The sequence below is a fragment of the Orycteropus afer genome, unplaced genomic scaffold (assembly GCF_000298275.1).
Source record: "Orycteropus afer afer isolate SDZICR_OR568_19922 unplaced genomic scaffold, OryAfe1.0 scaffold00295, whole genome shotgun sequence".
NCBI classification, from domain to species: domain Eukaryota; kingdom Metazoa; phylum Chordata; class Mammalia; order Tubulidentata; family Orycteropodidae; genus Orycteropus; species Orycteropus afer.
The window spans coordinates 2,341,688-2,354,381 of NW_006921882.1; the positions used below are offsets into that span (position 1 = coordinate 2,341,688).

Here is a 12,694-nt window from a genome sequence, read left to right on the forward strand (position 1 = left end):
TCACAGAAGCAAAGCCCAAACCACACCCACTGCCGTGGAGTCCATTCTGACCCACAGCGCCCCTAGAGGACAGAGTGGAACTGCCCACAGGGTCTCCAGGGCTGTCAATCTTCACAGAAGCAAAGGCCAAACCACACCCACTGCCGTGGAGTCGATTCCGACTCACAGCGCCCCTAGAGGACAGAGTGGAACTGCCCCAGTGGGTTCCTCTCTTTCTTTTCCCCTCACAGGGTTTCCAAGGCTCATCTTTCTCCCACAGCGCGGCTGGTGGCTTCGAACTGCCAACCTCAGGGCCAATTAAAACAGGCACAGCTTCAGTTTTCAACATCCTCATCAGTTTCCACACTTCCCTCCAGCTCTAGGAATGTGTTTGAGCACCGTATTTATAATCGGTAAGTATTGGTGATCTGATCTGTGCTCACACGAGTAAGGGGTTTCCAAGTCAAGCCTCTCACAGCCCTGGAAAACATGCCGATTTTCTGGGCCCTGCTAACCGGCCGTCGAAGGGCTGATAAATTAAAGCCCTGGTGGGATATCTGACTTTGAAATGGAGTAATTTTAGTTAATAATTTGAGATCCATGAATCTTCAAAGGAGTGGCCCATTTAAAACCGCCTCTGTGTAAATCACAGTTTCTTAAGTGGAGTCCAGTTTGAACAGGTCGCCACACAGCTGTGTGTAAATGCTGCAGGGCATGGGCACCACCAGGGGACAGCCACAGGACACAATGACCCATCTGGTCACCTCACAAGACTCTCATGGTCCCTTTGGTGTGAGGCGAGCTCAGAGCACCAGCTTCTAAAATCAGGTGGTTCTCTTCAGTAACCGCCTTTGGTTTATGGTAACAAACACTGTGCATACACACCCGGTGCGGCCCCCGCCACTTACAGTTAACGCAGCCGAGGAGGCTGTTTTAAGTGGCCCACCCCAATGTGCTCAGTAACATCAAGAAGGGTTTATTTCTCACACTTAGTTACTTTGATCGTTAACAGTGATGGAAAAACTAAATTAAGTTAATGGGGAATGGATTATAAACACTTAAATAGACGCCTCAGCTTGTTTTCAACCGGGAAATACATAGAGAAAAATCAAGAAGTGTTTTTGCCTCTTCTCATAAATTTTTGGTACCAAATTTCTTTAAAACCATTTGGCTTAAAAAATTTTTTTTAAAAAAATGATTCTCACATGCTCGGACATGGCTGCTAAAAAAAAAATAGCATATACACATACAGCATTTAACAGCCTCTGCCCAGGCCTATAAATCTTCCATTCATTTTCTCTCTCTCTTTTAAAAAAAAAATATATATGCGATAACCCGTCACAGAACACGATCACTACTCTGCAGCAGAGTCAAAGGTCCTCATGGTCTTGGCAATGAAGGAAAAGGCCAGCCCACTGCCCTGCTGGAGCACATGTGTGACTGAGCCCACGGACACGCTCACTGCCCGGACACAGGTCCCTTGAACTGTGCCTCTGCCGGCAGCCACGGGCACAGCCACTCCCACCAGGCGTCCCACTTGCAGCACCATGAGCACGACGTCTAGCGGGACTTCACGCTGACGAGGACCACAATGAGGACAATGACGATGACAAGCAACACCAGGATCACGAGCATCTTCCGGTTCTTCTTCTGATACTGCTCTGCCTGCGGGAAGAGGAGGGGCCAGGCAGTCAGGCTCCCGAGGCTGCCGTCAACTCCAGAGGCAAGCCTCGCGGGCTCCAGCTTGAGGCTCTCGGTGCCGGGTGCGTAACAGCCAACAGCCCGGCCCCCGGCCACTTCTTACATCGGATCCCCCATCAGGTCGACTGAAGCACCCTGTGACCCCAGACCACTCCCTGACTCTGAATGCGCTCAAGCACTTAATTGCAATCTACCAGTAAGATCCAAATGGAGCTTCTAAGTGGCCACCTAAGATACAACTATTGGTTGCTACTTGCCCACAGCAAACTGGAGAAAAGGCAGCCAGGGACACAGAGAAGAGACTGGTCAACAGCAACCACGGTGTCCTCTGCCCTGAGACCAGAGGAACTAGATGGTACCCGGCTACCACCCCCAACCGCTCTGATCAGGGCCATAACAGATGGACCCTGAAAGGAAAGGAGAAAAACGTGGAACAGAACCTCAAATTCCTAAAAAACAAAACAAGATAGAAAAACAGACTTAGGGACTGGTGTAGACTGGAGGACCCCCCGAGACAACTACCCTGAGTCACTCTTCAGAACTTGAACCAAGACCAACCCTCAAGGTCACCTTGCAGCTAAATAACCACCTGGTTCACAAAATAATGACCAGCACCCGTAAGCTCACCCATAAGTCAACAATGACTTCAAGACAAAGAGGAGACTGCCAGGGGGCAGGGAAACTAGATAAATGGAAACAGAACCACCAGAACGGAAAGAATGAGGATGTCTCCACACTGTGAAGAGGGGCACCAATATCACTCAATAACTTGTATAGAAATTGTTGACTGGGAACTTCACTTGCTGTGTAAACCTTCATCAAACAGACAAGAAAATACTGTTTAAGAGAAAAAGTCCAGATGGCCTGCCGCTCCTTACTGCTCCCCCGGGGCTGTCGAGAGCCACACTCTGCACTTAGGCCTTGTTTCTGGGCACAGCTCTTTGGATGCAGAGAGACCTCCTGCTCTAGAAAAGGAAATCACTGGCTGAAGTTCCCAGAGCCAGGATGCAGGAAGCTGACGGGCCACAGGCACGGTCCACCTCCCCGGATCTTAGGAACAAGAAAAAAATGCACTCCTTACAACAGAACCTGGTACGTGGCCCCTGGACCCCACTGCGGAGTCCTCTTGAGCTCAGTCCTCGGACCACCACCAAGGAGACCCAAGAACCACACAGGGAACAAGTCCCACATCACACCCTGGGCACAAAGCAGCCACCCCACAGCATCCCTGCTGTGCAGAAATGGGGTGAAGACCAGCTCCCCAAGAAAGGGGAGCTGAGGGTCAGAAATTGGGGCGGTGCCCACCTCTGCAGATGCTGCACTCTGTGGCAGATGGGGGGCAACCGCCCCAGCTCTCTCCTGCTCCTCTTCCACAGTCCCCAACACACCTTTGGATGGGGATTTTGTTCCTAAGTGAGCCCACCCACCCACCAGGGAAGAGGCCAGGAGAGGCTGGCCGGAATCAATGGCCCTCGGATAAAGTGGCTTCCCAGGAAGGAGCCAGGGCATCGACAGAGGTGTGATTGGTGGCGAGGCTGGGGACGCTCACTTTTCTGATCAGTAACCAGGACACCACCAGTCACTCCTCGGAAGGAAGGTTGGGCAATCTACTTCTATAGAGATACTGCCTCAGCCACCCAAGGAGGGGGCGCTATGAGTGGGGGCTGACTCAACGGCACACAACAACAACAACAACAACAACCAGGACACTGGGAAACCAATGCACAACACTATACTTTAACACTGCTGGAAGGACGTTTGACGGAATGGAAACTAGCAGCCCAAGTTCCCCTAGATCCGTCCCCACTGCACAGAGAGCTCCCCCTGTAACTACGCTGACTACAAAACACAGTGTGCTCCATTTTATTCCAGAAACTTCAAAACCAACGTGCAATTCAACAGCTTGTCACAACCAAGGCAGCGGAGAGTGAGGACAGAAGTTACGCCCCACGCCGTTAGTGCAGCGCTTAGCAACCCAACCCATCTTGGGGCTAAGAAGCCCTCTGTGAACTCAGGGCAAGCTCCTCTTTTCCAGCATGTCCTGGGGCCATGCACCTCCCCGCAAGCCACCCTCACGTGGGGACATGCACACTGCAGCGACAGGAGGGCTTCTGGCCAGCCTCCCAGGGTCTGCCCTGGTGTAAACCTGATCCTGCTCTTTGACGGAGCCAGCTGCTGCAGGAAGCGACCAGCTTCAGAAGCGAGACAGCAACAAGGCTGGCAGGAAGACTCGGAAAAATGCTCATTCTAGAGCTGGAAACACAAGGTTTGCAAGACACAAGGAAACAGACTGTGTTTTACTCGGGAGCATTATTGTGCCAATGTTAACATGCACCTGACACCTGAAGCTTATGTGCATCTTTCCTGTAACTGTGACAGGGTCTCTAACACTTCCAACTCATCATTTGGAAAAAAGGGTGAGTATCACGAGAAACATCCCTTAAACGGTCACCTTATTAGCAAAGCAGAAGACAGCTGATAGGCTCCATTACACAGACTTCCCTTTCTAAGGTAACACATGGCTACGCAGTGGCGATTAAATGGGCAAATGAGCCCTGCGTCTTCTCCAGAATGACACCCCCCCCAGCAGTTCATCAAGAACGCGTCACAGGGCCGGCAGAGCCAGCACAACGCAGCAGGACCCCCACACACATTTCAGCAGACGCCCATTCCACTCATTCCCAGAAAGAGAGAGGGCTCAGGAAGGATGACCTCCTTTCTAAAAGGAAGGAACTGCCGATCGCTTCAGGGTTTCCCGTCACCAATCTCAGATCTAAGGGGCAGGTACACCAGCCACCTTCAACCTTCAACCCCTGGCCACACTGCACCCGTGACTGAAGGCTCGAGTACTGGTTTTGCACGTGTCCACTCTGAGATACGCGGGAGGACTGAGACTGTTACCATGCAGCAGCTGCCCGTGAGCTCTGCACATCCGCTAACAGTCCCATGGTTCTCAGCGGTGAACAACATGTCATTACCTTGTGGAGCTGCTTCAAGCCATCTTCGGTTCTGATACAGGACTGCTCCACATTGTAGTCAATTCTGTCAAGGACCGTACCCTAGGCGACAAATGACCGTCACAGGTGACCAACGAGGGCAGCCGGGAAAGCTGGGCCAACGCACACATCATGGTCCACAGACCAGCTGTGTGACGTCACTGGGCTGCACAGGTGTGCACCGGCCCAGAACCCTTGTCAAGCAGCACGAGGCACCCAGTGGCAGGGCACTAAGCTAGTGGCAATAAAGCTGAGCTCAGGAGACAGAGACACGGACAAACTGAGTCTTCCTGTTTGGACAGAGCTGCCAGGGGACATGCCACACTCAGCCTCACTGGGGCTTAAAAACATACCACTTGGTGGAAATGCATTCTGAGTGGCAGACGACTAGCTTTGTGCTGTCTACCACTTCAATACCTGGATTCATGTAAACAGAGAGCTGGTTAAACCAGAGCCGGATGTGAGTGGCTTTGCAAACTGCCCATGCTGCCTGCAAATGTGGCCTCAGGTCTCTGTGGACTGGAGCAAACTGCTAAGGTGCACCCATCTTGGAAAAACAAAAAATTTCGACTCAAGGAGAACTTTCTAAAATTGACCTCCTGGTTCAAGCAGAAAGGAGGCAACGCTGGGATGCGGGGAAGAGCAGGGCTCTTCTTGGAGACAGTTGCGGGGGCTGTGGGGTCAGCAGTATAACTGGGGCCCCAGAGCCTCGGAGCCACTTCACAGCTAGTTTCAGGGGTCAAGACCCACGTCCCCACTGGCAAGATAACAGAACAGCCTCATCAGACTCTGACGTGAGCAAACAATCTCATTCTACTTGAAAGCTGCTGCCGTCGGAGCCGGGACACTCTTAGCCACCAAAACCGGAAGGGGGTTCACCCATTTGCCGGAACCATGGCTGAGCTTGACCAGGGTCAGCCCGGTCTCCAAAGCAGGGTGCTCGAATGAGCTCCCGTGGGGAGGGGGAGGGGCAGAGAACACGCAAATGTCCACTACAGACGTGAGCTACTCACAACCGCAGTAGTGCGTGTAATCTGTACATTGCGTACATATGTGTATGCCTGTGCACACACATCCATACGCAGAAACACACGTTCCTGACAGGAATGTAGGTCCAAAGTCTGGAGAGAGACCAGCTGTCCCAGCAGGAAACCACTGTGAGGAGGCAAAGGCGCTCACATACCTGTTCTACAATCATGGCCCCTAAGTCCCGGAAGAGCTCGTTGAGGTCAGAGAGAGACTGCACGATCTGCCGGACCGCCCGCTCCCGCTCCTCCACCATCAGCGTGTTCTGCTCCACGAGCACCAGCTGGTCATCTGTAAAACCCTACACAGTGGGGGGGGGCGGGGCGGTGAGAAACCCTACACAGCGGGGGGTGGTGAAAACCCTACCGGACGAGAGGGCGGGGTGAAAACCCTACCGGGACAGGTGGGGAGTGCAGTGAAAAGCCTATCGGACGAGAAGGAGGGGTGAAAACCCTACCGGGACTGGATGAGAGAGCGGGTGAAAACCCTACTGGGGGACAGGACTAGAGGGCGGGTGAAAACCCTACTGGGACAGGAGGGCGGTGGTCAAAACCCTACTGGGACAAGAGAGGTGGGATTTGGAGGTTGGACAGCCCCCCCAAGAAAGCTACGGCATAGCATTTTAGATTTAATTTAAACGAAGTGGATTCTGAAAGTATTTCGATCAAGCACATGAACGGTATTTTGCCATAAATAAGCACTTCTTTACCCCTAATGAAAAAGAGTCACATTGGCCAAGCTGGCAGGAGGATAAGCATCGTTAGAAGGGGCCAGCCCACGGCAGGGGCTGTGGAGAACCCCGAGTTTCTGCAGCTATGCAAGGGCTGAGCAGCCAAACTCCAAGGGTAACCCTGTGTTTCTGGGGCCCTCCCAGGACAGGCGCCTGCAGAATGCTTCCCAGGACGTTCAGAAAGTCCGGGTTCCAGGTCTCCCGGTGGCCTTCGGGAAGGGAGAGGTGCCACGCCCACAGCTGCTCTCCAACTACAAAGACCACCTGGTGGGCACCCAGGTGAGCCCTTCACGTACCCGGTCATAAAGCGTGTGATCATCCCCGTCATCCATCAGTGGTACCGATGTGTCGAAAAAATGCTGTGACCTTTCCTCGCGATTCTTCATGCCTGTCATGGACAGGAACCCGCTTTACTCGGGTACGTGAACTATCCTGGCCGCTGTCCCAGCCGTAAAATGGGCAAATCTATTGAGTAAGGCTCAGCAGGCAAGATGGAGACACGCTTAGCAGCTTCCAAAGGAGCCTATGTCCAGTGGGGTGGGGTGAGGGGACCTCAGCACAGGGCAACACACAGGCATCGGGCCAGACAAAACAAGGCTACACGCAGAGGCCAAGATAAAACTATGTTTACAACCACCAGGCGGTCTGTAAGGAGACAGTCCTGTCGATCTAACTGCTACCACAGAACTTTGCTAAAACATTAGGACTTCTCTCTAGAAGCATGTATATCAAGTCCATGTGGCCTTAATCAAACGTTGTTATTGTTGTTATGTGCCATGGAGTCGGACCTAACTCACAGCAACCCCTCCTTGGGTTTTCTGAGGCAGTATCACTACGGAAGTAGATTGCCCCATCTTCCTTCCAAGGCATGGCTGGTGGGTTTGAACCGCCAGCCTTCTGGTTAGCAGTTAAGTATTTCAGGCACTATGCTACCAGAGCTCCTCATCAAACGTCAGAAGGGATAAAGTTAAAATACGTCAGCTCTCACAGGGGGGAGAGCTGGGTATTTCAGACAGAAGGGCATTACTGACGACGGGCCTTCAACAGTGATGGGGGAGCAGGAGGGGGCAGCAGGGAGACGGGGCCCCGAGACAGCCGGCAGACGAAGGGCTTCTGCGGCCCTGGGAAACTCTGCTTGTTATGAAAAAATGGGACTTTCGTGTGGTAACTATTTTATTCACTATTTTATAAGCAGCCCCTCCCCCAACACCTGGAAAGCAACAGGTTTCAAAAACACGCTGGACTGACTGGCAAATTCTTCAAGCTTGACCCAGAATAAAACTCGCTCTCCTGGGGTGAGCTCTTGGTAGCACTGCCCGTGACCTCAATGTGAGGAGGGAGGGGAGGCTGCCTCTGTCCCAGAGGCTGTGACTGCATTCCCACCCAGCCCTGGAGGCGTCTGGGCCAGACGGGGCCACACCCCGGGGGCCCCGCAACACTCACGTTTGAGGTAGCCCGACTGTGCGTGCCGGAAGCTGGTGGACAGCTCCTGCAGGGTCTGTGCCAGTGAGGCCACCACGTTGCGAAGGAGCCGCGCCTCCTGCTCCGAGCAAGCCCTGCGTGCCCGGCTCGGCAGGGCCTGCACCGCGCGCTGGCATCTGTGGAAGAGCTGAGAAACAAGGCCAGGCTCACCACCCGCCGAGGAGAGCAGGGCCTCTGCCTGCGCGGCTCCTTTCCCGAGCCTGGTGAGAAAGAGGGGCTCTGCTCACTCGGCCGCACGCACACACACGTGCTGTGCCTGGGCACACCGGGGAGGCCCCATCACCCCCACCCGCTCCGTCGTGGCACTCGGCCCAGGCTGTGCCAGCAACCCCGTCGTACAGGTGAGAAAGCCAGGGTCGGAGGCATTGAAACGTTCCCATCCCCAGGGCCCTCACCACACCACCACACCTGCCTCTTCTGTTAATCAGCGCCCATGGAAACACCAAAGTTTAAGCACTGGACTATTTTCCAAAATCGGTCAAATGTAACACTCTATAAGAAGTTCTTATAAGATGCTAAGCTTGTCTAAGGACCCTGGTGGTACAGTGAGTAAGTACTCAGCTGCTGACCAAAAGATCGGCAGTCTGACCCACGAGCCGCCCCATGGGAGAAGGCTGAGGCAGTCTGCTTCCGTAAAGACTGCGGTCTCGGAGACGCTAGTTCTACGGGGACAGTTCCATCTGCCCTGTAACGTTGCTGTGAGTCAGAACAGACTCAATTTTACTCTCTCCGGGGCAACAGCTCACAGCCGGTCAGTGACGTGGGCCAAATTTCAGCATACAGCTATTTGAGGACAGTGTAACCGAAGTTGTACATCTACACCCCAAGGACTGAGCTCAGTGATGGTGTGACAGCCGGATGCAGAGGACACCCCCATAGCTCCACTGAGGAGCAGTCCCACCTCCAGGACATCACGGCCAGGGGCACGGCAGGCCTCTCGAAGTCACTCTGAGAACTCTCTGAAGCTCTGAGAAACCGACCTCCAATCTGACGGGGAGCCGTAACCTTCTCTGACTGAACGCAGTGGGGACAGTGGACAGGTTGGGGCGCACCTCCACTCACCTGCGTGATCTCCTGCGTGGTGATCTCAATGGCGTGCTCCGCGGCGCTGCTGTCGTCCAGGGTGGGCCTGTTGACATGCTTGTCGTGAAGGATGGCTAAGTCTTTCATCTTCTGTTTAATCCGGCTGATGTCATAGTGTATCTACACACACGAAACCCCCAGGACCCCACTGAAACTGGCAGGACGTGTCTGCTCAGAGATAATCAGCCACTCACAGGGATCTCCCAGGTCTGCTCACATGTGAGCAACTGGTGATTCAAGGAACCACGCATTCAAACACCCCTGCTCCCTGTTCCTACTTCGTCCCGTTTCTGTAACAGGCCGTCCCCCCAGCGGCCAAGCAGAGCTGCATCCTCATGCGCGCGCGCTCTCACACACACACACACGCACGCACGCACACGCACGCACATGCACGCGCACACACGCACCCCTTCCTGGTGGTGTGGGAGCTGTGAAACCCTAAGGCTAAAGTATTTCTGGAGACAGGCACTCGAGGTTAGCCCAAGTTAATGTTTTGGCAGGTTATCTTAAAATGTTAATGTCACCATGACTTACAAAATAGTGACATAACATGAAACTAGCACTGAACTTACTTCGTCCACGCCATCCAGCCATTTGGGGGGAGACCGCTTTGTCACACCGATGGCTGCCTCTGGATCTAAGCTAAGGCCTGACACCAGTGCCATGCGGTCATCAGCAAGCTAGGGGGGAGAATGACATGAGAACACGTTATTGGACCCCGGTGTGGAGATACACACTCTTCCTCCCTCTACGTGTTGCTCCCTAAAGAGACAGAAACGTAGGCGTGACATGCACTTGCCTGTGGTGCCCAGAGCTTTTGATACTCTAGTAGGTGGAACCATTTCCTATCTTTTCACGCACCAGCTCTTAACTTCCTCGGACAAACTCGTGAACATGAATCTGACTTGATGTGGCTACTACTCAAATGTAATGGAAGAGTCAACAAGGATCCTTAAAAGGAGGGCCTTTCGGTACCACAACAGGACAGCATGAGCCTCAGAGTCAATGTGATCAGGCACAAACTGAAAAGGGGCCAGGCTATAAATGTCACCAACACAAAATCTTCAACAGGGCTAGTCTGTTTAAATGCACTTAGCTTCTTCTGGACACAAGGCTGCCCCAGCTGTAGCCACAGACCATTAACAATCTCTTAAAGCACGTGAAGAAACGGCCCACCGTGGAGAACAAACTGCCCACCGTTTGGAAAAGATACCCTTAAAATCTCAGTGCCATCTGACACTGTCACTTCTTTCCCAGTTAAATGTCCACAGACCAGTCACTTATTCTGAAATGACATCAGGAACAGCAACAACAAAAAACCACCAAACTCACTGCCATCGAGTCAGATCCGACTCACAGCAACCCCTCCTTGGGTTTCCAAGGCAGTATCAGTACGAGAGTAGATTGCCCACCCTTCCTTCTGAGGAGTGGCTGGGGGGTTTGAACCGCCAGCCTTCTGGTTAGCAGTCAGATGCTTTAGGCACTACACCACCCGTTCTTGTCTATTCTGAGGGTGTCACTGCTTTAGATCAACACACTGCCTTACACAGCTTTTCTGAATACGAGGGTGGTCACGGGCTCGGCTAAGCGGCTCTCCTGCCTGGGGTACAGACAGGTGCACAGGGCCCCCAAGAACGTGCTGGAGCAAACAACTTATAAAGGCCACTTTCCAAAGGTCTAAATGACGGTCCTAAAACAGTGGCGTGGCGCCTACGAGGGCCCTGGTGGGGCCGCTCCGGGGATGTGCGACATCGCGCTGCGGAATCCGCAGAGGAAGCTGCACTGCTTTGCTTCGCTTTCCCGGCATTTATCTAAATTTATTTTTTCACTGCTTCAGTGGATACTTGGTTTTTGAACAATAAGGAAGCAAGGTTAAAACTAAGATCACACCTGAAGGGGGAAAAACCCATCACACAAGGAGAAACCTATCGAAGGAATTCTCAAGTCACCAGCCCTAAATACCGAACAGAGTTCACAGTCAAGTTCCTAAAAGCAGACTGTTCCCTTGCACCTACCTCCTGCTGCGCCTAAGGTCCTCCCTCCCTCCACACCGGCATTCTGGGTACTCAGGGGACACGGCTCAGGAAGTGCACCCCATACAAAGATCCTACTGGGGCCAGAGCCCCAGTGGCACTCAGGGCCTCTGCAGGCGGGGGGCAGCCTATCCAGGCTCCGCTGCAGCTTGACACATGCGATGGTTTGTCACCCACAGGGACAAGCAGTGGCACCGAGCAACTGTCCACCTGTGTGTGCGTTCAGAGTTAAGTTAAAATGTTAAGGAATCTTACTATTATTTTAATCTTGACAAACCCAGATATGCTAGGAACTACAATTCCAATGTATAAATGAGGAAATGGGAAACTCAGAAAAGTTAAGTTGCCAGCCCAAGGTCACAAAGCTGTTATGTGGCAGATTAAACTTAGGCTGGCTGGCCCCCAAGGGGCCTTACTCCACCAGCTGACGTGTCCATGAAATACAATTGCAATTTGCTAAGCAAACCAGTAAGGACAACAGGCCATGGATCAGAAAAACAACAGAGCTCACTGCTCTGCCCCGTGTCCTGCCTAGGGCGCCAGGGAATCCGGGCAGGTTTGGGGGCAGGGCCCTCATCCCACACAGTGTGGCAGCCACGGGGCCTACTCCGGACTGCCAGACTGGAGGGTGCGGCTCTAGGGAGGAGGCCCTGACCAGGGCAGGAGGTAGCAGCCGCACACCTGCTCCAGCCCACCGCTGGGAGCCGCACACGTGCGCCCACGCCAGCGCACTGCCAGGGCCCGCGCACGTGCACCCAGTGTACTGCTGGGAGGCACACACCCATTGCAGCGCACTGCAGGGGGCCGGGCACTGCCGCACTGGCCGCAGCTGCTGATGCACAACACATCCCTCCCTGGACCGGAGCAGAACCCGGACATCTAACTGCAGCCTGTGGACACCACGGAGAACGGACCAGTTAACCTAGATGCCTCTTCCTGGGTCGCAGAATTCTATGTCAGCTTATCAGCTAGGAACCACACTCTAGGATACCGTATTTTAACAGAATACTAATTTGTTTACTGGTGGTGATTTTACAGTTTTTAAACTCACGATCTTATATTGAACTGTCTGTAGTGTTGAAAAACAAACAGTAATCTAGAAACACAGCAGCTCAGGTGGTGTAGTGCCTAAGGCCCTTGATGGCTAACCAGAAGGCTGGCGGTTCAAACCCACCAGCCACTCCTCAGAAGGAAGGTTGGGCAATCTACTTCCCTAGTGATACTGCCTCGGAAACCCAAGGGTCACTGTTGTCCTGACTCGATGGCGCGTAACCACAATCTAGAAACACACAGACAGTACTGCTTTCTCCAGCTTATGGGCATGGCTCTGACGAGCAACCCTCCGACACAGACGACAAAGTACAAACCAGGAGGAAGAGCTGCAGTGGGCGTGGCTGAGGCAGCCTCCCCTCCTCGGCCCGGGAGAACCGACGTGGGAGAGGGGGCCAGCTGGGGCAGAGGCGGCTGGCCCGTGCAGCACCGGCCTTCTCCACCTCCGTATCGGGATGTGACCATAGGACAGCACTGCTGGCTCTGCACGGACCTGAACCAGAGAATGCCACGCTCCCCTCGGGACCCAGTCGATGGCCGCAGCTCATTAGGACACAGAACTGCTGCCCTACTGAGAACAAACGGCTTCCCTTCCCCTCAGGGTTGGAAATATG

General features: G+C 53.5%; 1 protein-coding gene across 1 annotated transcript in view; it reads right to left on the reverse strand.

Annotated features, from left to right (window-relative positions):
- Nucleotides 1-1,539: 1,539 nt before the first annotated feature.
- Nucleotides 1,540-12,694, reverse strand: part of STX16 (syntaxin 16) — a 24,164-nt gene continuing 13,009 nt past the window's right edge. Inside the window, exons 3-9 of the mRNA XM_007951498.1 lie at nt 9,570-9,677; nt 8,977-9,117; nt 7,876-8,041; nt 6,729-6,820; nt 5,860-6,003; nt 4,659-4,739; nt 1,540-1,644 (exon numbers count right to left, since the gene is read on the reverse strand). Coding sequence (XP_007949689.1) covers nt 1,540-1,644; nt 4,659-4,739; nt 5,860-6,003; nt 6,729-6,820; nt 7,876-8,041; nt 8,977-9,117; nt 9,570-9,677 — 837 coding nt within the window. The remainder of the gene's footprint in view (nt 1,645-4,658; nt 4,740-5,859; nt 6,004-6,728; nt 6,821-7,875; nt 8,042-8,976; nt 9,118-9,569; nt 9,678-12,694) is intronic.